Source organism: Oryctolagus cuniculus, chromosome 13, assembly GCF_051225735.1.
Source record: "Oryctolagus cuniculus isolate XC-2025 breed Fujian yellow rabbit chromosome 13, ASM5122573v1, whole genome shotgun sequence".
Lineage (NCBI taxonomy): Eukaryota > Metazoa > Chordata > Mammalia > Lagomorpha > Leporidae > Oryctolagus > Oryctolagus cuniculus.
Window position 1 is genome coordinate 79,900,855 of NC_142879.1, and position 27,713 is coordinate 79,928,567.

Consider the following 27,713-nt stretch of genomic DNA (forward strand, 5'->3'; position numbering starts at 1 on the left):
TTGGATGCTAAGATACACTCTGTCAGTCAGTGGAAAAGAAGCTTAGGGTACCAAAAACAGGCCAGCATAGCGGGCAACGGTGCCAGTTCAAGTCCTGGCTGCTCCACTTCTGCTGCAGCTCTCTGCTAATGCACCTAGAAAAGCAGTGAAGAATGACTCAAATACATGGGTCCCTGTACCTGAAAGAAGCTCCTGGCTTCAGATCGGCCCAGCTCTGGCAGTTGCAGCCATTTATGGAGTGAACCAGTGAATAGAATAGAAGATTTCCCTCTCTTTTTCTCCATAACTCTGCCTTTCAAATAAATAAATAAATCTTAAAAAAAAAAAAAAGATATGAAGAACAAACTGACCTCAAAGAAGAAGTTTACATGTTGGTTATCTTGTTAATTACTCACTTAAGTGTAGTTGCAGGTAACACATTCACTGTTGTTTTCACTAAAAACAGATGAAGAGACCACTGCAAACTACCACTTACAGTCAGCTCTCCCTACTAGACAACACTTCCACTAGTAGTAGTATTCAGATGGCAGAAAGAAAATTGGCCAATGAAAAAGAAAAATTTCTGATATGACCTCCCTTCTGTTTTCTAATCTGTATAGTGACTTTAAAGATGTTAAAGAGTAGTTACCACTTTGAAAATAATGAACTCTCTATTGACAGTTTAGTATTTTGATAGCTCTAGTATTTTGCATCCAGGACTATTTTACAGTTCAAACCATTAAAAATGAAAATTGAAATTATGAAGCTATTAACAATAACTAACTACATTTAACTTCCATGTTTAACTTTTTAAAATTAGGATTTGCAACCAAGCTTTTTACATGGACAGAATGCACAAACAATAAAGGAATAACTACCATACTTCAAGACACAATTAGCTGTCAGTGACAGGAATAATATTTTATTATCCTATTATTATGAAGACATTTTGTTTGGATTGAATTTTTTTTTTTTTTTTGGACAGGCAGAGTGGACAGTGAGAGACAGAGAGAAAGGTCTTCCTTTGCCGTTGGTTCACCCTCCAATGGCCGCCACGGCCGGTGCATCGCGCTGATCCGAAACCAGGAGCCAGGTACTTATCCTGGTCTCCCATGGGGTGCAAGGCCCAAGCACTTGGGCCATCCTCCACTGCACTTCCTGGCCACAGCAAAGAGCTGGCCTGGAAGAGGGGCAACCGGGACAGAATCCGGTGCCCTGACCGGTACTAGAACCTGGTGTGCCGGCGCCGCTAGGTGGAGGATTAGCCTTTTGAGCTGCGGCGCTGGCCAAAAAAGTGATATCTTTATAATGATTATTATAAAAAGAGCACTTCAGGCACTAGACAGACTTAGATCTATCAGTAACTAGCTACAAAGTCTAAAGATGGTCTTAAACTCTCTAGAAACTTCAAAGGGAGGGAAGTTTCCAAACTTTTTCACTGATATATTCCCAACTTCCTAGAACACTGTCCAGCACATGACAGACATTCAATAAACATTTTTTAATAAATGATCTCTGAGATTCCTTTCCATTATAAATTTTCACTATTCTAAGAAAATAAAATGAAATTACTTACTAGATGCAAGGGCTTCTGCTTCAGTGGAAGGAACCTTGTAGATTTTTCCTCCTTTATAGACAAAGCTTCCTTCTGTCACTTTGAAATCCAGATAACGAGTGACTTCTGTATAAAGCAGCATCTTAACCAGCTGACCTAGAAAAATCACATAATTCAAATTATAACTTAAACCTTACTATTACAAAAATTCAGAAGAAACAAGAGTACATTTAATACTAATACCTTCTCAATTTCCCCTTAACTTTATTCAGTAACTCCTACAAAAAAATTCTCTAAAGCCATTATTTCAAATGGGACAAGGCAAACTATTGCACAGCACATTTAGACAACTTCCTGGTTAATAACTCTTACAGCATGCTTTTGCAAAAGCTAGGAAGTGCTAACTAGAGTATGAGGTTTAGAATTATAGTGTAACTGCAAACAGGTTTGGGTTTCTCTCCAGTTTCTGCGATATTTTAAATACAGGCAACCTGCAAAATGTTTCAGGAATATATTCAGCTCTGGGTCAATCAAGTTCAGCTAAAGACAAGATGTGTTTGTGACCAGAAATATCTACCTATAAGCAGGTGTACCTATAATCTGGTATACCAAATATGGTTCAGAAACAAAAAAAAAAATATTTTAAAGCCAATTTGAATGGATAAAAACACTACAAAGGTCAAACACTAACAAAATAATTTTTTGCATGTGTGATCATGGCACAGTGGGTTAAACTGTTCCTTGGATGCCCACATCATATACCAAGGTAAATTTGAGTGCCAGGTACTCCATTTCTAATCCAGCTTCCTTCCAACATATCCTGAGAGGGAGCAAATGGTGGCTTAAGTATTAAGGCCTCTGCACCCACTGGGGAGACCCAGATATAGTTCCAGGCTCCTGGCTTCAGCTTGGCTCAGCTTTGGTTGTTGGAGCATTTGGGGAATGAGTCAGTTAATAGAGCTCTCTTTCTCTCTACCTCTGTTATTCTGCCTATCGAGCAAAGAAAAATAAATAACATAAAAAATTTTTTTTTAGAACAAGAAATAAAGTAAAGAGCAGCCAGAAGTTGAAGTATACTCGAGGGGCCGGTGTTGTGGCATAGCGGGTAAAGCTGCTGTCTGTGACGCTGGCATCCCATATGGGTGTTGGTTCAAATCCTGGCTGCTCTACTTCTGATCCAGCTCCCTGCAATGTTCCTGGGAAAGTAACAGAAGATGGCCTGGGAGAAACTCTGGGCTCCTAGCACTGGTCTCGCACAGCCAAGGGCCATTGCAGCCATTTGGGGATTGAGCCAGTGGATGGAAGCTCTGCCTCTCTAACTTTGCCTTTCAAATAAATAAAATAAATGTTAATGAATAAATAAATACATAAATAAAGTATATTCTGTGACTATATTGATTGGTTCACAAATGAAGGAAAATAGGACCTTATATACTCAGGTATAAGGATTTAATATATGATAAAAGTTAAATAAAAATGAAAGCTAAGTGGCATTCAGAGACTAACAACTAGCAATTTTTAAAAACTAAATTTCAATTTCTTATTTTTCAACTTCAAGATAATGAAGTAGATAAATTTAATAAAACAGAAAACTAATGTTAATGTGAAATAGCTAAATGTACATGCTGAAAAAGTGAAACTGTCAACCATTAAAAAAGCCAAGTGTTAGTATTCTTAACCTTAATAGAAATTTTCTAAGCATGATCGCCCCAAATCATAAATAATAAAAGGAAAAAAAAAAGCAACCAATATGACATGAAAACTAAAACCTTATATACAAAAAGAAAATACAACAGAGTTAAAAGGCAAATCACAAGCTAGAGAAAGATATTTAGAAGTATTTTTATAGGAACAATACCCTTAATCTCCAAGGAGCTCTTTCACATTAGTAAAAACAAAACAGAAAAACCCCAACAGAATCAATGTCCAAAGCACAAGACTCATCAATATGAAGGCCAATATAAATCTAGAAATCATTTTATCCTCTAATAAATATTTAAAGTCCATATTTTGCAATTTCATACGACAAACTGATATGAATAATTATCCAGGGTTGATAAAGGAATTGGGAAAAAGACAGTGTCACTAATGAAAGTAAAATGTGGCGAGGCCAATTTTGCAGCACAGTGGTTTAAGCCATCACTTGAGGCAGGTATCCTCTACTGGGGTGCTGATTTGAGTCCTAGCTACTCCACTTCCAATCCAGCTTCCTGCTCTCCTGGGAAGGCAGTGAAAGATGGCCCAAGTACTTGGGCCCCTTGTCACCCATGTGGGAGAACGGCATGGAGCTCTTGGCTACTGGTTTTGGCCTGGCCCAGACTTGGCTGTTGTACCCATTTGGAGAGTGAACCAGGAGATGGAAGATCTCTATGTCTCTTGTCTCTCTGCCATTTTGCCTTTCAAATAAATAAGTCTTTTAAAAAACAAAGCAAAATGTGGCAATAATAAGGCAAAGTTTAAAAAAGATCATTGCCTTTATCCCCAAAATACAGAGCTAAAAGTATACAATGAGGTTTAGCACCAACACACACTCTCACTCCCTCAAATGCTCATAAGTAACAGAGTAAAAAACATAACTTGAGAGAAAAAAGAAATATGCACGTGACAGACAAAATATTAACATACTTATAAATGGTGAAATCTTAGTCAAATAAACCTAGATAATAAACAATTATATTTACAATGTACCTCAAAAAAATTCAGTGAATTCATTTTAAATTTCAGAGAAAATTCAAATAACGTCTCTTCTATTAAAACTATAGAATGGGCCGGTGCCGTGGCTCAATAGGCTAATCCTCTGCCTTGCGGCGCCGGCACACCAGGTTCTAGTCCCATTCGGGGCACCGGATTCTGTCCCGGTTACCCCTCTTCCAGGCCAGCTCTCTGCTGTGGCCAGGGAGTGCAGTGGAGGATGGCCCAAGTGCTTGGGCCCTGCACCCCATGGGAGACCAGGAGAAGTACCTGGCTCCTGTGTTCGGATCAGCGCGGTACGCCGGCCGCTGCGGCCATTGGAGGGTGAACCAACGACAAAGGAAGACCTTTCTCTCTGTCTCTCTCTCTCACTGTCCACTCTGCCTGTCAGAAAATAAAAAAAAAAAAAAAAAAAAAAAAAAAACCTATAGAATGGAAGTTCAAAAAGCGGAAAGGGTAGTACATTCTTTATTTTATGGGACACAGACAGACTTACAACCATGATTTCCATTTTTCAATGTCATCTCAGAAAAAGGTATTAACACCACAGCAATTTCAAAACATACTTAGCTCCTTTAAACTATGAGAAAAGCTAGATGAAAAAATATTTTAAAAAACCCACAAACTCCTGGCTCCTGCCATCGGATCAGCGCAGTGCGCCAGCCGCGGCGGCCACTGGAGGGTGAACCAATGGCAAAAAGGAAGATCTTTCTCTCTGTCTCTCTCTCTCACTGTTCACTCTGCCTGTCAAAAAAACAAAAAAAAAAACAAAAAAAAAACAAAAAAAAAAAACAAAAAAAAACCCACGAACTAGAAAAACATTAAAATGACTCTTTCTGAAAGGTCAGTTACCAGTTTAATAAAAGGGGAGTTACGGTAGCCTCAGAAAAAAGAACCAGGAAAATATTGCAGAGAAAACTCTTCTGGAACGAGTGGCCGTGAATCGGAGGACCTACTGGGAGAACAAGGTCGCCCACCGCGTGGAAGCCGAGCCGCGGGACCGAGCCGCGGAAGCCGAGCTGTGGGACTGAGCCGCGGAAGCCGCGGAGTCTGCGCGCCAGTGCTCGAAGGGGAGTGCGTGCCACACAGACAACAGCGGGGAGACTTGGGACGTCCAGGGCTCCGAGTCCACACATCGGCGCTGGAAGGGGAACGGACCTGCGTGGAGAGCGTGGGAGCCCACAGTTCGGGACACCAGCGGAAGACTCAACACACCAGCGCTGGAACGCGAGGTGAGCCGAACCTCAATAGCCCGAGACACCGGCAGGCAAGCGGAGAGAGGAGACTAGAGGGAACGACCCCCGGGGGGGGGGGGGGCGAAAGTTCACCAGGCTAACTGGAAGAGAGACAGAGAGAAAAAAAAAAAAAAAAAGTGACTGGTACGGACACCGGTTTCTCTCTCTCCGCTCACCTCTCAAGGGCGAACAAGACAAAGAGCAGGCGCCATCTTGGACATACGTCATAAGCAGAGCGACCTCAGGTCTGCACCGGCCCTGAGCCTAGCAGAAAAACCTGACTCTGGGCGGGGCGAATTAACAGGAGATTAGGACCTAGTAAATTTGTGGTGCTACTGAACTGAGACTGTGAAAAAAGAGACGGTGGGGGAGAGAACTCACGGAATTCACGTGAGCACTCTCCAGAGACGCTACAATTCCGTAACTTTGGCAACCCAGTGGGAGACTGAAGGAGAATTTGAGCCCACTCTGAGGGCAGGACAGATTCCCTGTGTGGTCCTTGGGAAAGAGCTTCTGATCTCTGGCTCCTGTGGGTATATCATTTGCCTGCTAACTACCTCCAACTTCGTTCAGCTGTGCAGAATAACGTCCCTTTTGAATCAAAAAAAATAAAGAAAGAGAGAGAGGTTTACCATGCCTAACCTGGGAGTGTCACCTTTGGCACATCAAACAGAGCTCTCAGGCCACACCCATCTCAAGCCCTAAGGCTCCATCAAAAACAGATAGTCCACTTAAACTAGAGTCATAGTATAACAAGAAAAAGCACCACAGTGAAGAAACCAAATATCTCCAATATGCCAAATAACAAACGCAAAAACCGAGGTAATAAAAACAAGGAAGTCACCATGACGCCCTCAAATGAAAAAGACACCCCAATTCAAGATTATGAAGATGATGACATAGAAGAAATGCAAGAAGCAGATATCAAAAAATTGATAAGAACATTAAGAAGTTCACAAACAAATTCTTGAACTACAGAAATCCTTAATGGACAAGAGAGAAAATCTCTCTCGTGAAAATGAAATATTAAGGAGGAATCAAAATGAAACGAAACAACTAGTACAACAGGAAACTGGGATAGTGACTGAAGTGAAGAATTCAATAGATCAAATGAAAAACACAATAGAGAGCCTTACAAACAGAATGGGTGAAGCAGAAGAGAGAATATCGGACTTAGAAGACAGAGAACAGGAAAGGATACAGTCAGACCAAAGAAAAGAAGAGGAAATTAGAAATCTAAAACATATTGTCGGGAATCTTCAGGATACTATTAAAAAACCCAACATTCGGGTTCTAGGAGTTCCTGAAGGCATGGAGAGGGAGAAAGGATTAGAAGGCCTTTTTAGTGAGATATTAGCAGAAAATTTCCCAGGTTTGGAGAAGGACAGAGAAATCCTAGTACAGGAAGCTCACAGAACCCCTAATAAACACAACCAAAAGAGATCCTCACCACGACATGTTGTAATTAAACTCTCCACAGTGAAACATAAAGAAAAGATCCAAACAAAAAAGCGGTCTGCAGCCTAATGTTTATTGCAGCTCAATTCACAATAGCTAAGACCTGGAACCAACCTAAATGCCCATCAAGGGTAGACTGGATAAAGAAATTATGGGATATGTACTCTTTAGAATACTATACTGCAGTAAGAAACAACGAAATCCAGTCATTTGCAACAAAATGGAGGAATCTGGAACACATCATGCTGAGTGAAATAAGCCAGTCCCAAAGGGACAAATACCATATGTTCTCCCTGATCGGTGACAACTGACTGAACACCAAAAAGGAAACCTCCTGAAGTGAAATGGACACTATGGGAAATGGTGACTGGATCAGCATAGCCCTGACTGTTAATGAACAACTTAATACATTATCCCTCTTAGTAGTTTTTTTGTCTGTTCTACTTAATATGACTGGTTTAATTCTGTAATTAATACACAGTTATTCTTAAGTGTTGAAAATTAACTGAAATGTGATCCCTGTTAAACATAAGAGTGGGAATAAGAGAGGGAAGAGATGTGTAATTTGGGACATGCTCAAGCTGACTTACCCCAAATGGTAGAGTTAGAAACATACCAGGGGATTCCAATTCAATCCCATCAAGATGGCATGTACCAATGCCATCTCACTAGTCCAAGTGATCAATTTCAGTTCACAATTGATCATAATGAAAGGACTAAGAGTCAAAGGGAGCACATAAACAAGTCTAGTACCTGCTAACACTAACTGATAGAATAAATAAAGGGGAGAGTGATCCAACATGGGAAGTGAGATACTCAGCAGACTCATAGAATGGCAGATGTCCTAAATAGCACTCTGGCCTCAGAATCAGCCCTAAAGGCATTCCGATCTGGCTGAAAAGCCCATGAGAGTATTTCAGGCATGGAAAGCCAAGACACTCTGGGAAAAGATCTCTGTGAGTGAGATCCCAGTGGAAAGAACAGGTCTTCAAAGAAGGAGGTACCTTTCTCTGAAGGGAGGAGAGAACCTCCACTTTGACTATGACCTTGTCTAAACAAGATAAGAATCGGAGAACTCAGATGGCTTCCATAGCCTTGGAAACTCATGACTGGAGCATAGCGAGATTACTGACGCCATAGACAGGAGTGTCAATTGGTAAAGTCAACAACAGGAGTCACTGTGCACTTACTCCTCATGTAGGATCTCTGTCCTTAATGTGCTGTGCATTGAGATTTAATGCTATAACGAGTACTCAAACAATATATTTCACTTTGTGTTTCTATGGAGGTGCAAACTGTTGAAATCTTTACTTAAAAAAAAAAAAAAATTATCAACTCCCAACTTGACTCTCACTGGGATTAAACATAACAATAGGTCTGATCTGATTTCATCATCATTTAAAAAAAATCATCTATTATTTTTCACTTTATGTTTCTGTGTGGGAACAAACTGTTGAAATCCTTACTTAATGTATACTAAGCTGATCTTCTGTATATTAAGATAATCGAAAATGAATCTTGATGTGAATGGAAGGGGAGAGGGAGTGGGAAAGGGGAGGGTTGTGGGTGGGAGGGACGGTATGTGGGGGAAGCCATTGTAATCCATAAATCGAACTTTGGAAATTTATATTCATTAAATAAAGGTTAAAAAAAAAAAAAGTCAGTTACCTAAATCATCACTCAAGAAATTAAGAAGGAAGTCTGATACAAGTGTTTATAACGTAGGATACACCATCATAATTGGATAAATGTTTTTAATTATGCCAAATATAATTTTTTAAAACTTTACATTTTCAAAATGTTTACAATTTTCAGATGTGTTGTGCTACATTATAATTTTCTTTCTCCAGAAATAATTACTAGTAAGTCACACTCTCTCCCTTTCATTCTTAACAACTCCAGCCACCCTATCTAATGGATCATATTGCTAAGCATAACCATCACACTGAGAATAATATTCTCTGCGAAGAGTTAGTATCTACTTACAAATTAGATTCAATGTATTGTCACAAGTTCAAGTTAGAGTTCTTTACCATTAGCCATAAGGAACTTGGGAATTAAGTCAACATTCCAGTCTCTTCCTCTCCCCATTGATGATGGTGGTGATCCTGGTATTTTAAATCTTTTGTATAACTAGGAGCAAAACAAAAAGGACTCATGATGTATAAAAATTCAATTTTTATTATAACATACAAAGGGACTTCAAAAAGTTATTGGAAATGATAATGATAATATATAGAGTGGTATAGTGGATTAAGCTGTGCTTGGGACACCTGCAACCCCTGGCACCTCTGCTTCTGAACCAGCTTCCTGGTAATGCATTCTGGTAGGATGCAGATGATGGATGGCTCAAGTGCTTGGTATCCTGCCACCCAAGTGAGAGACCCACATGGAATTCCTGGCTCCCAGCTTTGGCCTGGCAAATTCCTGGTTGGTTTATGGAGTGAATCAGGATGAAAGATATCTCTTTCTCCCCATGTATGTGTGTGTGTGTGTGTCTGTCTGTCTGTCTCTGCCTTTCAAGTAGTTGAAAATAAATATATAAACATTAAAGAAATATTAAAGGAAAAAAGATATTATGAGAGTGGGCATTTGCCCTGGGGTTAGGATGCCCATATACCATATTTGAGTGCCTGGGTTTGGTGCTTACTTTTGGCTCCTAACCCCAGGTTCCTGCTGGTATGGACCTGGAAGGCAGCTGTAATGGCTCAAGTGGTTGGGTTATTGTCACCAAGTAGGAGACCTGGAATGAATTCCTGGTTCTTAGGTTTGGCCAGAGGCCCAGACCAGGTTATAAAGACAGTTAGGGAGGAGGTCAACTGTGGGCCAGCTTATGGGAGCAATTGGATGTTCTTCCTCACTCTTTCTACCTCTCAAATAAACTAAAATTTTCCTGAAAAGATAATGTATTTTTGAAGCTTCTTCATACACCTACTTATTGATTAAGTAGTTTTGATAAAATAACCATTAGGTAACCTTGGTTTAAAAGTCTATTAAATCACTAAAAGGACATTCTTGATATCATTAGATAATAGTTAATTTCCATAAATATGTCCTTATGATTTGCTGGAAAATGTATTCTTGGCAGATGAATGTGAATATGCAGGTCAAGTAGCATGACGTCTGTTATTACTTTCAACAATTGAAAACCAGTAACAAAGACACATGAAGCAAATATAGCAAAACATTAACTGTTAAATTCAGATGGAAGGTGTTTTTTTTAGACAGAAGGTTTTTGATACACTAGTATTATTCTTATAACTTTTTTGTATTCTTGGACATAGGAAAAATGCTTTTTATAGATACTAACTCTAATAAGCCACTAATTATATAAAAAGTCATTGTTGAAATCTGTATCTCCCAAAAAGCACATTACGGTTTATGTCTATACATGTGAATGTCAAACAAGCCTCACACAGAGAAATACACATATACTTAGTAAGACACAGTTTAGAAATGCTTCATGTGCTCATATCCTAAACAAGTAGGAAAAGGGCAATGTAGCAAAATGAACTAAGCTTTAAATTTATGACACAGATTCACAACCCATGTCTGCAATTTTAACCTTGAAGGCACTACTTTGTAAACTGTAAACTGAGGGAGAAAAATGTGTCTTTGAGTAACTGAGACAATAAATAAGACCATGTGGAAGGCATTGGCACTGTGCCTGAGACATCAGACACCTCTTCTGACTCTTTCCAGTCTATGCTCTATTAACTGAGAGATAACAGATACCAGATAGCAACAACAATTTTACAGTTTTAATTTGTATAAACCCCAAACTAGAAACTTCTAGACAATTATGGTGCTCCAGATGTTCTATTTAGTAATATGAAATCCATCTTTGAGTAAAATGGTGATTCTCAAGTAAAACAACATCTAAAAGGTGTATTCATTCTAATACTTACATCTTCCAGAGGTGTTATAGATGCACTTTCTCCTCCATAGTATGGGTTTTGATCCATGTGAAGAACTTTCTTTCCATTCACTGACATGATACCCGACAAGATACATTCCTACAGGAAATGCGTAAGCATTTTCAAAATGAAGTTCTACAGCATGTTTAAACTGATTCCTTTTTAAAAAATTATCATTAAACAGTCTCTTAAAACTATACATATAAAATACATGAAACTTGTTCCCTTTGTAAAATTAAAAAAAGAGAAAAAAGAAATTAACATTTATGTTCATACAACATGACAAAATTTATAAAAGAAACCTAAAAGTAACCAGGCTGTGGTCATGAATCCATCCTGTGATTCCCGAGGTTAAAACTATTATTTTTTTTAAAAGATTTATTTGTTTGTTTGAAAGGCAGAGGCAGAAGCATAGAGAAAGAGAGGTCTTCCATCCATTGGTTCACTCCTCAAATGGCTACAATGGCTGGAGCTGTGCTAATCAGAAGCCAAGAGCCAGGAGCTTCTTTTGGGTCTCCCATATGTGGGTGCAGGGGCCCAAGGATGTGAGTCATTCTCTACTGCTTTCCCAAAGACATTAGCAGGGAGCCAGATCGGAAGTGGAGCAGCCAGGACTCAAACCAGCACCCACCAGTGGCGGTTTTACCCGCTATGCCACATGTCAGTACCTAAAACTATTTTTTTTATTACTTATCTTTATATTTAAAAGGTAGAGTAGCATGGAGAAAAGACATACACATAGAGAGATTATCTCCCATCTGCTGGTTTACTCCCCAAATTGTCATAACAACCAGAGCTGGGTCAGGCAGAAGCCAGGAGTCAAGAACTCCATCCAGGTCTCCACAAGGGTGGTAGGGTCCCAAGTACTTGGGCCATTATTCACTGCAGGTCCAGGTACATTAGCAGGGAGCTGTATTGGAAGCAGAGCAGACAAGACTGGAACCAGTACTCCAATAAGAGATGCAGTATTAAAAGTGGCAGTTTAACCTGCTGTATCACAATACCAGTCCCTAAAACAATTTTCACAATAACATTAAGACATTTTTATTGTGTTGACATTTGCACTGATGTAAAATCAGTGGTGGATCAAATTAAGATAAGGACTCTAAACTCCACTAGTAGTCATTACACTGATCAAAGCACTCACTTGAGTGCCTCTGATGAGGCATAAAAAATTAATATATTTTTAATAATCTGGGGAGTATAGACAGCACTTCTGACTCAAGGAAATTACTTTATAAAAATTTATTTATTTATTTGAAAGGAAGTGTTACAGAAAAAGAGTGAAAGAAGGAAATTTTCAAATGGCTGACAAACTATGATTATTCAGACTTAAATATGTGGCAGATATTTTCTTTTTTTTTTCTTTTCTTTTCTTTTTTTTTTTTTTTTTTTTTTTTTTTTATTTTCTGACAGGCAGAGTGGACAGTGAGAGAGAGAGACAGAGAGAAAGGTCTTCCTTTGCCGTTGGTTCACCCTCCAATGGCCGTAGCGGCCGGCGCGCTGCGGCCGGCACACCGCGCTGATCCGATGGCAGGAGCCAGGAGCCAGGAGCCAGGTGCTTTTTCCTGGTCTCCCATGGGGTGCAGGGCCCAAGCACTTGGGCCATCCTCCACTGCACTCCCTGGCCACAGCAGAGAGCTGGCCTGGAAGAGGGGTAACTGGGACAGAATCCGGCACCCCGACCGGGACTAGAACCCGGTGTGCCGGCGCCGCTAGGCGGGGGATTAGCCTAGTGAGCCGTGGCGCCGGCCTGTGGCAGATATTTTCTCAAAAATAAATGTAAAAAAAAATTTGAGATTATCTGCTGCCAATAGAAGAAAGTCAAATTTTTGAATGAAAATCAGAATTCTGAGAAGGGAGAAGAATCTACCATTGTCAGCAAGGGCTTTTTAGACAATATTAGTGACAATATAAACAAATATGATTTTTGACACTATAAAACAAAATGAATGTCAACATTCAGAAAATCTCTATTACCCAGAGTAAACCAGTATTTCCCAAATGACAAATAAATGATGTAATTAAAAGTGCAAGTTAGATCAATGTATCAGAATAGATTCTCAATGTTGTTTCAGATTTGATTTTGGAATTAATCATTTTTAAAAGACTTATTTATTTGAAATGAAGAGCAAGGGAGGGGGGTGGGAGAATTTTCCATCCACTGGTTCACCCTGCAAATGGTCATAACAGCCTAGCTGGGCTATGCTGAACCCAGGAGCCAGGAACTCCATCCAGGGGTTATTTGGGTCATCATCCTCTGCCTTGCCAGGCATATTAGCAGGAAGCTGGACTAAAAGAAGAATAGCAGGGACCCCAATGAGCCCTCCAATATGTTATTCCAGATGTCACCAATTAACCTACTGTGCTACAACACCAGCCTATAACTCATCTTTTAAAAAACCCCTAGAGCCAACGTTGTGGCACAGTGTGTGCTAACATCTGATATAGAGTGCCAGGTAATCCTGGCTGCTCTGCTTCCAATCCAGCTTTCTGCTAATGTACCTGGGAAGGCAACAGAAGATGACTCTAGTACTTGGGCCCCTTGCCACCCATATGGGAAACCCAGGTGGAATTTCTGGCTCCTGAATTGGTGTGGGCCAGCCTTCTGCAGGCCATTTGTGTAGTGAACCAAAGATCTCTTTTGGAAGAGCACTCTCACTCACGCTCTCTCTCTCTCGTCTTCTCTCTGTTGCCCTTTCAGATAAATAAATCTTTAAAAAACAAACAAAAAAAAAACCCCTACCCCTTGTGTTTTTGTGATCTACAGACTGAACACAAAAGCAGGTATGCAAATCCAGCTTTTATTAAGCCAGACATTAAATGTGAGACAATCATACTTTTCTCAAACTTTTTTTGAGGGGTCAGCGCTGTGGCTTGTTAGGTTAAGCCTTTGCTTGCAGCCCAGCATCCTAAATGGGCGCCAGTTGGTGTCCCAGCTGCTCTTCTTCCAATCCAGCTTTCTGCTAATGGCCTGGAAAAGCAGTGGAAGACGACCCAAGTGCTTGGACCCTTGCACCAACATGGGAGACCAAAAAGAAGCTCCTGGCTTCGGATCAGCCCAGCTCTAGCTCTTGTGACCATTTGGGAAGTGAACCAACAGATGGAACAGATCTCTGTCTCTCCCTCTCTGTCTGTAACTCTCCTCTCAAATATATAAACCTTTAAAAAAATTGATACACAAAACAGTAATATTTAATGAAATTGTCACACATTAATATGTAATGGATTATTTTTTAACTTAACTAATACTTTTTAATTTATCTGTTGATTTAGAATATCATTATTATCAACATATATAACCCATATAAACAAAACTACTTCAGGAGAGCAAATGCTGTAATACAAAGGGTTAAGCTTCTGCTTAAAACACCAGCATCTCATATCAGAAGGCTGGTTCTAGTCCTGGCTGCTCTGCTTCTGATCAAGCTTCCTGTTAATATGCCAGGAAAGACAGCAGAAGATGGCCCAAGTGCTTGGGTTCTGCCACTCATCTGGGAAACCTGGATGTTGTTCCCAACTCCTGGCATCAGCCTGGCCCAGACCTTGCTTTTGTGGCCGTTTGAAGAGTGAACCAACAGATGGATGATCTTTCTCTCTTTATCACTCTTTCAAATTAACAATTTTTTTTTTAAATCCCAAGGTTCCTCATTTTTAAGTGAGAACAGACATTTGAGATTTAGAGCTATAGAAGAAGCATTCAAGATAACCATTAAAAACTGACAATCAAGGATGCCTTTGTGGCATAGCTGGTAAAGCTGCTCCCTGCGATGACTGAATCCCACTGGGTGCCAGTTTGTATACCAGCTGCTCTGCTTCTGATCCAGCTCCCTGCATATGCCCTGGGAAAAGCAGCAGATGGCCCAAGTGTCTGGCCCCCTACCACCCATGTCAGAGACCCTGATGAGGCTCCTGGCTCCTGGCTTCAGCCTTGCCAGCTCTGGCTGTTACAGCCATCCAGGGAGTGAACCAGCAGATGAAGATCTCTCTGTCTCCCTCTCTTTAACTCTTTCAAATAACTATGATTATACTAAGACACACCAAACCGAGACAGGGGGGCAAATCAGAACCATTATATCAGGATTTTAGCAACCAGCACTTTATCTTGGTAAAAGACAATGAGGGGTGGTGCTGTGGCATAGTGAATAAAGCTGCCCTTGCAGTGCCAGCATCCCATAATGGGCACCAGTTCGTGTCTCAGCTCTTCCACTTCCGTTCCCGCTCTCTGCTATGGCCTAGGAAAGTAGTGGAAGTTGGCCCAAGTCCTTGGGTCCCTGCCTTGGGCCTCTGCACCAGCATGGAAGACCTGGAAGAAACTCTTGGCTCCTGGCTTCAGACTGGTGCAGCTCCGGACGTTGCGGCCATCTAGGGAGTGAACCATCGGATGGAAGACCTCTCTGTCTCTGCTCTTTGTAACTCTGCCTTTCAAATAAATACATAAATCTTAAAAAAAAAAAAAGACAAAGGAAATTTCACTTAAATTTATAAAGTTTAGTACTCCTCAAATTTACCCAAAGGACCTTATGTAACAGGACAACTTCACTCTATCTAATTTGATATCTTTCTTTTTAAAATCCATACAAATTCCAAGTTTTCCTCCATAATTTGTCTACTTATTTAGTAGTTTTTAAATGATGACAATTAGCATCCGGTTCACATTTTACTACAGGGGTGTGAACCATTTTTTATTTGGCTCAAGAGATACATTATGTTCCAGAATCAGGAATATGCACCATTTTAAAATTTGGCTCAAAAAATGAAACACTGTATTCCAGAAGGTTCCTCATGCTCTATTCCAGTCACCACCACCATCCCCCCAGAACTCTCCTGGTTTCTAAAGCAGATTTGTTCTCTCTCTTCTTGAATTTCATGAATGGAATCACATAGTCGTTATATCTTTTTAATCTAGCATCCTGTATTCAATGTTACATTTAAAACATGAGTGAATGTTTTAAATGTTCTAATGTATTTATTCTCACTGCTGTAGAGTAGGGGTCCACAAAATCCAGTCTGCAGTCTTTGCTTGTAAATAAAGTTTTATTGGGAAACACTATTCCTGTTCATATGCATATGGTCTATGGCTGTTTTCACAGTAGCACAGCAGAGTTGTTTAGGTTTGAAACCCTTCAAATATTTACTATGTCCAATGCCATAAACAGAAGACCTCCATGTGTGATTCCTGATTTAGCGTCACTCCAAATGTAAGTTCTAAGTAGATATTGAAACTTCTGGTTGTATCCATATCAACTGAAGAACTCAATAAAACTGCTGGGCTGCATCTTCAGAACTATCAGTCAGCAAGTCTGGGATACAGCCTGCAAACTGTGTTTCTAACAAGTTCCTGGGCAAAGCTGATGATAGTTGACCAAGTGGGAGAACCATGACTAAAGCAGTGCTTTTCAAATAAGAATCACTTGAGGATCATGTTAAACTATAATTCTGATTCACTGTACCTGGATTGGGGCCTAAGCTTTTTCATTTCAGGTAAGTTCTCAGTTGTTAACAGATGTAGTTGGTGGATTGACCACACTTTGGGTAATGAAGCTGTGGAGGTTTCCACTGAAGAAATGTACCACATGGATATGACACAATTTACTTACTCATTCTACCACCGATGGATATTTGGATAGTTTCCAGTTTTTGTCTATTACAAATAATGCCCTATGAACATTTTCACATATGTCATTAAGGATGCAATTCTGTTAGCTATAAATCAGGGAGAGTATGAGTACATTCAACTTCAGCAGTTATTGGCTTTTCAAAATGGCTGTACAATTTATCCTTTCATCAGCAATGTATGAAAGTCCCTGTTGTCTTAAATCCTTGACCAACACTTACACTGTTGTCCTTTCAAGTTGGTCACTCTAGTTGAGATAGGATTTAATCTGCATTTCCTGAGAGCTAATAAGGTTGAGCACTTTTTTTTACACTTTCTTGATGATCAGGCTATCGTTAAATAAGTGCCAAGTTTTTGCTCATGTTTTAAAAGAGCTTTTTGTCTTTTCTTACTGCTTTATAAAAGTTACTTATATAGTTTATATGTATATAAAAATCCTTTATTGGTTACATGAATTGCAAATAATTTCTTCCATTCTCTGGCCTGCCTTTTCACTTTCTTAGTGATGTCTTAATGAACAAAACTGAAGGTCTTTTACAACTAAAAAAATCAACACTAACATTATCTAAAACAATTCGTTTGTTTAAATAAGAAATACACCTTAAGCACTACTAACTATTTCTATAATAGTTTATGACATAAAAGACAAATAGTCCCATTCCCAGCTGACAAAAGTAGACTTCATGGTTCAACTTTTGGAAGTAAAATCATAACAAATAACGTTTAGTGTTGCAAAGCTTCTATATATAACTTCACACTCCACTGCAATAAAGCCTGATGCACTGGACTATGGCCCCAAAGCAAACACAAACGACTCAGCCAAAAATAAAGGACACAAAGCTCACTGTAGCTAATCAAAATCTGCAGGTCCACTGGCTTTTTAAACCTACCTGTAAAAAACTGCTTCGGGAGCCAGCATTGTGGTGCATCTGGTTAAGTTACAGACTTTGCTGCCAGCATCCCATATGAGTGCAGGCTCAAGAACTGGCGGTTCTACTTTAGATCCAGCTCCCACTATGTGCCTGGCAGAGCAGGCAAAGATGGTCCAAGTGCTTGAGCCTCAGTCACCTATGTGGGAGACTCATCTTCCAGTGGATGGAAGATCTCTTTCTCTCCCCTTCTCTCTCTGCAATTTTGCCTTTCAAATAAATAAACCTTTTTAAAAGATTGTTTCAACATTCTTGAAAGAAAATAAATAGCAGCATGGGATGAAGTCATTAATTTACAGACAAAAATCAATCACACCTTGGTACAGGGTATATATCAATAATTCTAAAATTTGGTATCTCCTAAAATTAACAACTCAAAATCAAAATCTTGGGGCTGTGACCTCTAGCCCTAGTATGTTAAACCACCACCTGCAGCACCAGCATCCCATATTAGTGCCAATTTGAATCCTCTTCCAATCTAGCTCTCTGCTAATGGCCTGGGAAAGTAGTGGGAGATGATCCAAGTGCTTAGGTCCCCGCACCCACGTGGGAGACCTGGAAGAAGCTCCTGGCTCCTGGTTTCAGATCAGCCCAGCTCCGGCTGTTGAGGCCATTTGGGGAGTGAACCAGCAGATGGAAGAGCTTTTTCTCTGTCTCTCCTTTTCTTGGTCTATAACTCTGCCTCTAAAATATGAAATTAAAAAAAAAAGTAAAATCTGCTACCTATTTGTGAATACAGAATAACAAGCAAGAAGAATAAAGACAGAAAAATCCCAAGTCTCCTTTATTTACACTAGAAAACCTAGTCCACCTACTATGTATGTCAAAAATACTGGTTAACTGGTCGGTGCCACGGCTCACTTGGCTAATCCTCTGCCTGTGGCGCCGGCACCCCGGGTTCTAGTCCCGGTTGGGGCGCTGGATTCTGTCACGGTTGCTCCTTTTCCAGTACAGCTGTCTGCTGTGGCCCAGGAAGGCAGTGGAGGATGGCCCAAGTGCGTGGGCCCTGCACTCACATGGGATACCAGGAGGAAGTACCTGGCTCCTGGCTTCGGATCGGCACAGCACGCTGGCTGCAGCGTGCCGGCCGTGGCGGCCATTTGGGGGCTGAACCAACGGAAAGGAAGACCTTTCTCTCTGTATCTCTCTCTCACTGTCTAACTCTGCCTGTCCAAAAAAAAAAAAAAAAAAAAAAAAAAGGTTAACTTTTTATACACATTTGAATGTTTGTAAACATATTAGGTTTAAATCTAAAGATGAGAGTATTCTATATATAATTTTTCTTTTTTAAAGTATTTATTTATTTACTTATTTGAAAGGTGGAGTTACAGAGGCAGAGAAAGCGAGAGCGAGCGAGCGAGAGAGAGGTCTTCCATCCGATGTTTCACTCCCGAGATGGCCGCAACGGCCAGAGCTGTGCCGATCTGAAGTCCGGAGTCAGGAGCTTCCTCCAGGTCTCCCTTGCTGGTGCAGGGGCCCAAGCACTTGGGCCATCATCTATTGCTTTCCCAGGCCATAGCAGAGAGCTGGATCAGAAGTGGAGCAACCGGGTCTTGAACCGGCGCCCATATGGGATACCAGCACTTCAGGCCAGGGGGTTAACCCACTGTACCACAATGCTAGCCCCTGGCCAGAATGTTTAACATGTTTACAGTTTTGTAATCTTAAATTACAATATGTTTATAGCTTCCAAGAGTAATACAGGTTTAGTATCCTTTATCCAAAATACATGGTACTGGGACAGCACAGTGACATAGTAGATTAAGCCTCTGCCTGCAATGCCAACATCCTATATGGGCACTCATTAGAGTCCTGGCTGCTGACTTCAGATCCAGCTCCCTGCTAATACACCTGGGAAACCAGTGGAAAATGGCCCAATTGCTTGGGGCCTTATACCCACATGGGAAACCCACATGGAATTCCAACTCTTAGATCTGGTCTGATCCAGCCCCAGCCATGTGGCCATTTGGGTAGTGAACCAGTAATCTTTAAAAAAGACATTAAAAAAAATGCATGGGACCAAAAGTTGCTAAGAGATCTCCATTTCTTTCAAATTTTGGAATATTACAGTGTATTTAATGAGCTACGGATGGAACACAAATCAAAATATAAATTTCATCTGTTCATATTTAATGTACCTACACCTTGATTGTGACACATCATAAAGGTCAGGTGTAGAATCTTCCATGTGTGACACAATAAAGGTACTTTAAAAGTTTTGGATTTTTAAAGCACTTGAGATTTCAGATTTTGTGATTAGAAATGATTGTTTGCAAGCATTAGTAAATACTGGTCCTATTATAACTACTACAAAGAATAAAAAGCCATATGTCTACAGAACTCTAATATAACTACAGCAAGTTATAACAGAGCAAATTTAACATTGAGTAAATCTTAGAGGCAATCTAAATTATAGTCCAGAAGTTTTAAAATCAAGTTCAGAACTTCTGCTCTGAAGTCATAAAATGCTAAGAGGTAGCGCTGTGGTGTGGTGGGTTAAGTTGCTGCCTGCCATGCCTGTATCTCATATGGATACCAGTTCTAGTTCCTTCTGATTCAGCACCTTACTAACGGCCTGGGAAAAGCAGAAGATTGAGTCCCTACCACCCATGTGGGAGAACTGGTTGAAGCTCCTGGCTCCTGGCTCCTGGCCCTGGTCTGGCCCAGCCCAGGCCACTGAGACCACATAGGGAGTGAACCACTGCACGGACGATACCTCTGTGTGTGTATATGTATAATCCTGACTTTCAAATAAATTAACATAAAAATATAAAAATACACTGTGGTGTAGTGGGTAAAGCTACCAAATAAGGCACTAGCATCCCATATGGGTGCCTGTTCAAATGCCTGCTCCTCCACTTCTAGTCCAGCTCCCTGCTAACGTGTCTGGGAAAGCAGTGGAAAATGGTCCAAGTCCTTGGGCCCCTGCACCTCCATGGGAGACCTGGAAGAAGCTCCTGGCTCCCGGCTTCAGATTGGCCCAGCTCCAGCTGTTGCAGCCATATGGGGAGTGAACCAGTGAATGGAAGACCTCTCTGTCTCTCTCTTACACACTCTCTCTGTAACTCTGCCTTTCCAATAAATAAATAACTCTTTTAAAAAAAAATACACTGCTGAGTCATCTTGTTAATAAATATCATCAAAGCATATGTTCCCATTCATAATTCTTTACTATTTACTCACTACTAATTACTAAATGGAACAAAAATGAAACACAGAAAACAACCTGGTGGGGAGATGGGTTTCTTCGGCTAGCCCAGCACTGGCCATTGTAGCCATGTGGGGAGTGAACCAGCAGATAAAAGATCTCTCTATCTCTCCCTCTATCTCTGTAACTCTCTTTCAAATAAATAAATCTTAAAAAAACAAAACAAAACAAAAAACTTCTGGGAAGCACAAATGGGTATGCAGTAACTCTTTTTTTAAATACACTGTTTCCAAGAAGATTCATGAGTATATTTCAAGCCTATAGTAAGTTATGTGCAAATTATACGGTGAGAGGCTGCCTACCCTTTGGAAAGCAGAGCAAAGTAGAGGTTGCCAGCCTAACAGTGAAGTCACAGAGATGGTGAAAAATAATAGAATAAAATCAAGAACTTTAAAAAGGAGACCAACCTAAGCCTACAAGGAGAACAAAGATGAGCACTTAGTCTAGTAGCTAAGACATCAGCTAAGATGCCTGCATCCCATATCAGGATACCTGGGTTAAATACCCAGCTTTAGCTTTGAATCTCAGCTTCCTGTTAATGCAAACCCTGGGAGGTAGCTGTGATGGCCAAGTCACTGGGTTCTTGTCACCATACAGGAGACCTGATTTGAGTTCCAGGCTCACAGCATAGCCTAGAACTGGCCACCGAGGGCATTTGGTGGGTGAATGAGGTTAGGATCTCTTGGTCTCTGTCTCTCTCTTACTCCTGAACAAATAAATAAAAATATTAAAAAAAAAAAATTGGGGCCGGCACCATGGCACACTAGGTTAATCCTCCGCCTGAGGCACCGGCATCCCATATGGGCGCCAGGTTCTAGTTGGGTTGCTCCTCTTCCAGTCCAGCTCTCTGCTGTGGCCCGGGAAAGCAGTGGAGGATGGCCCAAGTGCTTGGGCCCCTGCACCTGCATGGGAGACCGGGAAGAGACACCTGGCTCCTGACTTTGGATTGGTGTAGCTCCGGCCATTGAGGACATCTCGGGAGTGAACCATCTGATGGAAGACCTTTCTCTCTGTCTCTCTCACTGTAATTCTGCCTGTCAAATAAATAAATAAACTAATTTTGTTCCTCACTTTGCTAAACAATTGTGTTATTCAGAAAGGCTTTCACACGAAAGCTGTAGTTCTTTAAAGGGGCAGCTCTCAATTCCTTAGAAAATTCAATGATATGGGGCCAGCCCTGTGGTAAAGCTGCCACCTGCAGTGCTGGCATCCCATATGGGAGCCAGCTCAAGTCTCGGCTGCTCCACTTTCGATCCAGCTCTCTGCTATGGCCTGGGAAAGCAGATGGCCCATGTCCTTGAGCTCTTGCACCCACATGGGAGACCTAGAGGAAGCTCCTGGCTTCAAATTGGCACAGCTCCAACTGGGGAGTGAGCCAGCAGACGAGGGAAACCTCTCTCTCTCTCTCTCTCTCTCTCTCTTTCTCTGCCTCTCCTTCTCTCTCTGTGTAACTCTAAATTTCAAATAAATAAACAAATCTTTTAAAAAAAAGAAAATTCAATGATATGTATGTTTTCTAGTCAGGGAATATGTTTCTCTAGTTTATACAGAATTGTCTCATCTTCTTTTTCAAAAGATTAATTTATTTAAAAAGTAGAGTGACTGACAGAGCAACAGAGACCTGGAGGAAGCTCCTGGCTTTGGCCTAGCCCAGCCCTAGCTATTGCCTCCATTTTGGGGGTGAACCAGCAAATGAAGATCTCTGTCTTTCCTCTCTGTGTAACTCTTTCAAATAAATAAATCTTAAAAAAATATAAGAAGTTCCTGATCCTAAAAGTACTGGACACGCTAGGTACCATTAGTATTCAGTACCCACATTTGATAGCATATACCTTTTTTCAAGTTCTTAAATCTCAAGCACTACACGTTTATAAACCAAAAGTTAAGAAAATTAAATAGTATGTCTACTCTAAATACTCAGTTATTTCTAATTTGAGGACTTTTAACTTTCGTGGTCCCTTCATTTAACTTTCATCCATCTAAAAGACCTGGTATCACTAAAAATGAGACTATAAGATTTTTCATTATCAAAACACCCTGTCATCACTACTCTAATCAGTGACAGCAATGTGATTATCCTGAATTCATATAATTCTCAAATAACTCACCAAAAGACCTGACACGATTAACAGGGTTTAAAATTATCATAGCTACCAAATGACAGCAGAAATTAGTCCCCAAATCTAGTGAAGTAGGTATCAACCACTCTTTAAAAAGTATACAATCCAAATGAAAATTTAAACAAAATGCATCCAGCAAAGGAAATAACCAACAGACTGAAGAGACAACCTACACAGTGGGAGGGAATATTTACAAACTACTCAGCTGATAAAATATTAATATCTACAATACATAAATAACTCAGCAGCAGAAAAAAAAGGAGAGGAGGGACTAAGGCTGTGGTGCAGAGAGATAATCTACTACCTACAATGCTGGTATCCCATTTGAGCACCTACTGGTGTCCTGGGTGCTCCACTTCCGATCCAGTTCCCTGCTAATGTGCCTGAGAAAGCAGCAGCAGATGACCCTAGTGCTTGGTCCTCTGTCACCACATAAGAGACCCACATGGATTTCCTGGCTCCTGGCTTTAGCTTGGCCAGCACTGCTGTTGTGACCATTTGGGGAGTGAACCAATGGATGGAAGACCTCTTTCTGTCTACTCCCCTCTCTCTGTAACTCTGCCTTTCAAATAATATTAAAAGAAAAATTAACTGCTTTAAAAATGGGCAAGTGACCTGAACAGACAATTTTCAAAGAAAAATACAGAAATCATTGGGCCTGGCCGGCACGGCGGCTCACTAGGCTAATCCTCCACCTGTGGCACCGGCACCCCTGGTTCTAGTCCCAGTTGGAGCGCCGGTTCTGTCCCGGTTGCTCCCCTTCCAGTCCAGCTGTCTGTTGTGGCCCAGGAAGGCAGTGGAGGATGGCCCAAGTGCTTGGGCCCTGCACCCTCGTAGGAGACCAGGAGGAAGCTCCTGGCTTCAGATTGGCACAGCACGCTGGCTGTAGCGGCCATTTTGGGGGATGAACCAATGGAAAAAGGAAGATCTTTCTCTCTGTCTCTCTCTGTCTAACTCTGTCAAAAAAAAGAAATAAAGAAAAGAAAAAAAATGATGGGCCTGCGTTGTGATGTTGCAGGTTAAACTGCTGCCTACAATGCCAGCATCCTATTTGGACACTGGTTAGAGTCCCGGTTGTTGAACTTCTGACTCAGCCCCCAGCTAATACACCTGGGAAACCAGTGGAAGACGGCCCAAATGCTTGAGGCCTTGCACCTACATGGGAAACTCACATGGAGTACAAGGCTCTTAGCTCTGGCCTGACTGAGCCCCAGCCATTGTGGCCATTTGGGAAGTAAACCAGCAGATGTCTGTTTTCTTCTCTCCCCCTGTCTCAGTAACTCTGTTCTATCAATAACTAAATAAATCTTTAGAGCTATTCCACTGTTGCTGTGGATTCATTCTGAGATGAGGAACGTGGTGAGGGCAAGAGGCATAGAGTCACCACACAGACCCTGGGAGTCGGGTGAAAGCAGGCTAGAGGCGAGCAGCCTGCAGACTCGTTTATTTCAGTTGCTACATCAGCTTAAATAGCCAAGGCAGCCAATCTGGTCAAGGGGCAGTTTATGCCCTAATCAATCACAGCCTGTTGCCAGGCAGGCTCGGTTGCCAGGTGGGTTTCAAAGCCATTCCTGAGTAACTGACTCTTGCTTGCCAGTGGCCATCTTGGCATGGCCTTCTCATTCTACCACATTTCATCTGCTGGTTCACTCTGCAAATGGCCACAACAGCTGAGCCTGGGCCAGGCCAAAGCCAGGAGTCCAAGCACTTGGATCACCTTCTGCACATCAGCAGGGAGCTGGATTGGAAGTGAAACAGCTAGGACTTGAACTGGGGCCCACATGAGATGTCAGGATCGCAGGCTGGCCCCAGGAGCCAGGGTGTAGGGGCCCAAGGACCTGGGCCATCTTCTACTGCTTTCCCAGGCCACAGCAGAGAGCTGGATCAGAAGTGGAACAGCCGGGACTTTAACCAGTGCCCATATGGGATGCCGGCAGTGGCTTTACCTGCTCCACGACAGTGCTGGCCCCAGCAATTATAAATTTCAAAATCATTAGGCGAGAGGACGTTGAACATTACCAACATAAATAATAAATGTCTGGGGTAGCAGATGGCCAACTATCCTGTACCAATCATTATACATTGTATATAGGTACTGAAATGTTACCCTGTACCCATCATAATATACAGTAATTTGTCAGTTAAAACTAAATATATATTTTTTAAGAGAAACTAAAGGCTAGCAACAAAATACATTAAGGTAAAAACACCACACAATCTTTGATACAAAATGATTCTGAACTAGGCATGTGGAAACCTGCATCACGATGGATTTGCACTCACTTGTTCATGCTCAACTGACCTTAATCGTGGACAAATCTGAAAGACCAGCAGCAACCATAGAAAACCAGTGGAACTAACTGGCTCTTACAACATGCTGGCAGCAACAGCACCATTCCACTGGGCAAAAAAAATGACAAACTAAGCTCAGCTCAGAATCCCAATTAGGTAGTTAAAAAAACAAACAAACAAACAAAAAAAAACCAAAAAACAAACAAAAAAAACCGCTGTGGATAGACATATATATTCAGGCATCCTACAACTTACTATTGAAAAAGAAATTCAACTGTATCACACGCACTTGAAAATGATTAAATGGCTTTCTATTTGGTACTATTTCATACACAGTCACATGTCTATTTCCGGACTGTTCAGACATAATAAAGTTATTCAGAAATGAGTATTCTCCAGTTATCATAAATCACTATAAACTGAAAATGACAAACCATAAAGATACTATTCTAATTCTTAACAGACTTTTCCTAAAAACTTGTGTATTCCTAAAAAAATTAGTCAAACAAAAGTTTGGTTTTCTTATCTACAGAAACCCAATATAGCTATTTTGGAGTATTACCTTAAAAAAACTGATTTGATCCAAAAAAATCAAAATGCATTTCAACAAATTTTAAGTGGTAGTTTATATGAAATCATTCATGTACTGAGGTCAGAATGTATGGGACACATGATATTTCTTCTGGTGTTCATCTTTTTATGAGGAAGTAGTCCAGAAAGAATTTCAAATTTTCTAATAAAACTGATAATCAAAATAGTTCCTTCCTTCCTCAAATTTAATTTTTTGTAAGATGACTCGTCATCATAAAAGCAAGATTAGAAAAAGTATGAGAGTAAACCTGCCTACAATACTTGCAGACTCTTATCTAATAGCCTCTAAGCAGAGATCCAGAAAAAGAAACATCCAATGGTATTAGTCACTCTTTGCATTCATATATTATGAATGTATTCTTCATGTGGTTACTGATTTATGATAACCCTTGAAGAGAGTTCAGAGGTACAGAGAATGTGGCCTCTGGCAATCCATCACAAGTTAAGGGGATGGCATGTAGAAGAGACAATGGAAGCAGAGAACATCCCGGGAAAAAAAGTAAAGTGATGTGTAAAAGCACTTGATACACAAGTTTTGAAAAAATTCATTTCCAGTTACCAGATGCTTAGTAAGCAGGATGAGAGGGTGACTTAAAACAATCAATGATGTCTCCTACTCGGAATGAGAGATTAAAAATTAAATCACTCCTTCACTTTCTCCAAAAGTTTAAGTCTAGTGAACTCTAGCAACTACAAAGTACTGATTACCTAATGATGTGGCACTCCTCCGGCCTCACTCTGACAGCCAGATTGACTAGTAGCAGAGGCTAAAGGCTAAACAGGAAATGCAACTGCAAGCCGCCTTTCCCTCCCCCTCCGCCCAGTGCTTCTCAGCTTCCAATCACCAGAGGTCACCGACCTCTAAGAGGGGAGGTCTTGGCTTCACCTAAAGGCAGGCTTTTTCCCTTCACATTTTTCAGAGTCCCCCATTTCCGACGTCCTTCTCTCCGGCCAGGACTACCCATTTGACTGCCTTCACAGACGTCTGTCCTAGGTTTCCATTTCCTGTTCTCTCCATGCACACTTGTCCAGGGCCCGCTCCACCCACCGTGCTCCTTGAAACCCCTCCAGCTCCACCAACCACGAACCCCTCCCCGAAAACCAAGGCAGAAGACGAAACAGTCTCCGAGTAAACGCAGCCTGCAATCTAGCGGGCCTAGGACGCGGGGCCCTGCTGAGCGCTGGCGCAAGGAGTGCGCCCACCCTCTGTACACCGGACAGGGTGGACGGCGCAACCGGGCAGGGGAACTGAACCAAGTGCCTAAAGGGCCGCCCTCACCCCCGGATTCGTACACTGGCGGGCCGCGCCTCCCCCCGGGGCCTCTGAGCATTTCCTCCCGGCCAGCAGCTCACCGTCAGGCCGGTGCCCAGCACGATCACGTCGTACTCCTCATTCATGGCGGGGTAGGGCGAGGCGGACGACTCGAGAAAGGAGAAAAGCTAAAAGACCTTGCGGCCACTCTAAGGAGGCGGAGAGGAGCTCAGAACGCTCTCAGGTTAAGGGAAAAGGGAAGGCGGGAGGCTAGAAAAAAAATGGAGCTGACGAGGAGGCAAGCCCAGCCACCACCTCAAACGGGAAGAGAAGAGCGGGCAAGGGACGGGGAGAGGGTGCGGAGGGCGGGGACCTCGCCTGGGCAGACGGGGCGTGGCCTCCAGAGACTCCGAGAGGGCCGCCAATCAAGCGCCTTCCGCTCTCTCATTGGCTGCCTTCCCGTCAGTCGCCGAACTTCCTCCCTTTTCCCCCTCTCGCGAGAGAAGGGCGGGGCGTCGCCATCTTGGGCTTCCGGTTGCTTGCCCGTTTGCTGCCACGGTGGTTGGGGCGAGTTACAGAGCTGGGAATGGGGGTTCCAGAGAAGGTCCCTGCGGAGGCTGCAGCCCGCCGCCACGTTCACGACCCTCACAATTGCATGGGCGGTCGCTTTGTCCAAGGCCACTGCCCATGACCGCGGCCCTTGGACTTTGAACGAGTGTGCGCGGTCTGGTGTGTGCGACGGCCACGTGGGTGAGGAACCCGGGCTACAGCCGGCTCTCGGAGGCCGGAAGCCTCGGTACCTCCCTGTGACTGGAATGTCCCTGCAGCCTGAGGACTGCGGCTAACCCCCGGATGGGGCTCGTTGCGAC

The 27,713-nt window shown here is 41.9% G+C and overlaps 1 protein-coding gene across 2 annotated transcripts in view; it reads right to left on the reverse strand.

Moving 5' to 3' along the window:
• GDI2 (GDP dissociation inhibitor 2) overlaps positions 1–27,191 on the reverse strand; it is a 40,329-nt gene extending 13,138 nt beyond the window's left edge. Inside the window, exons 1-5 of one of the 2 annotated variants that reach the window (XM_017337715.4) lie at positions 26,946–27,191; positions 25,012–25,109; positions 10,827–10,934; positions 8,952–9,051; positions 1,556–1,690 (exon numbers count right to left, since the gene is read on the reverse strand). In XM_017337715.4, the coding sequence (XP_017193204.3) occupies positions 1,556–1,690; positions 8,952–9,051; positions 10,827–10,934; positions 25,012–25,050 (382 nt within the window). In that variant the 5' untranslated portion in view covers positions 25,051–25,109; positions 26,946–27,191. The remainder of the gene's footprint in view (positions 1–1,555; positions 1,691–8,951; positions 9,052–10,826; positions 10,935–25,011; positions 25,110–26,945) is intronic. The other variant, XM_002721691.6, reaches the window with a different exon arrangement.
• Between the last annotated feature and the right edge of the window lie 522 nt (positions 27,192–27,713).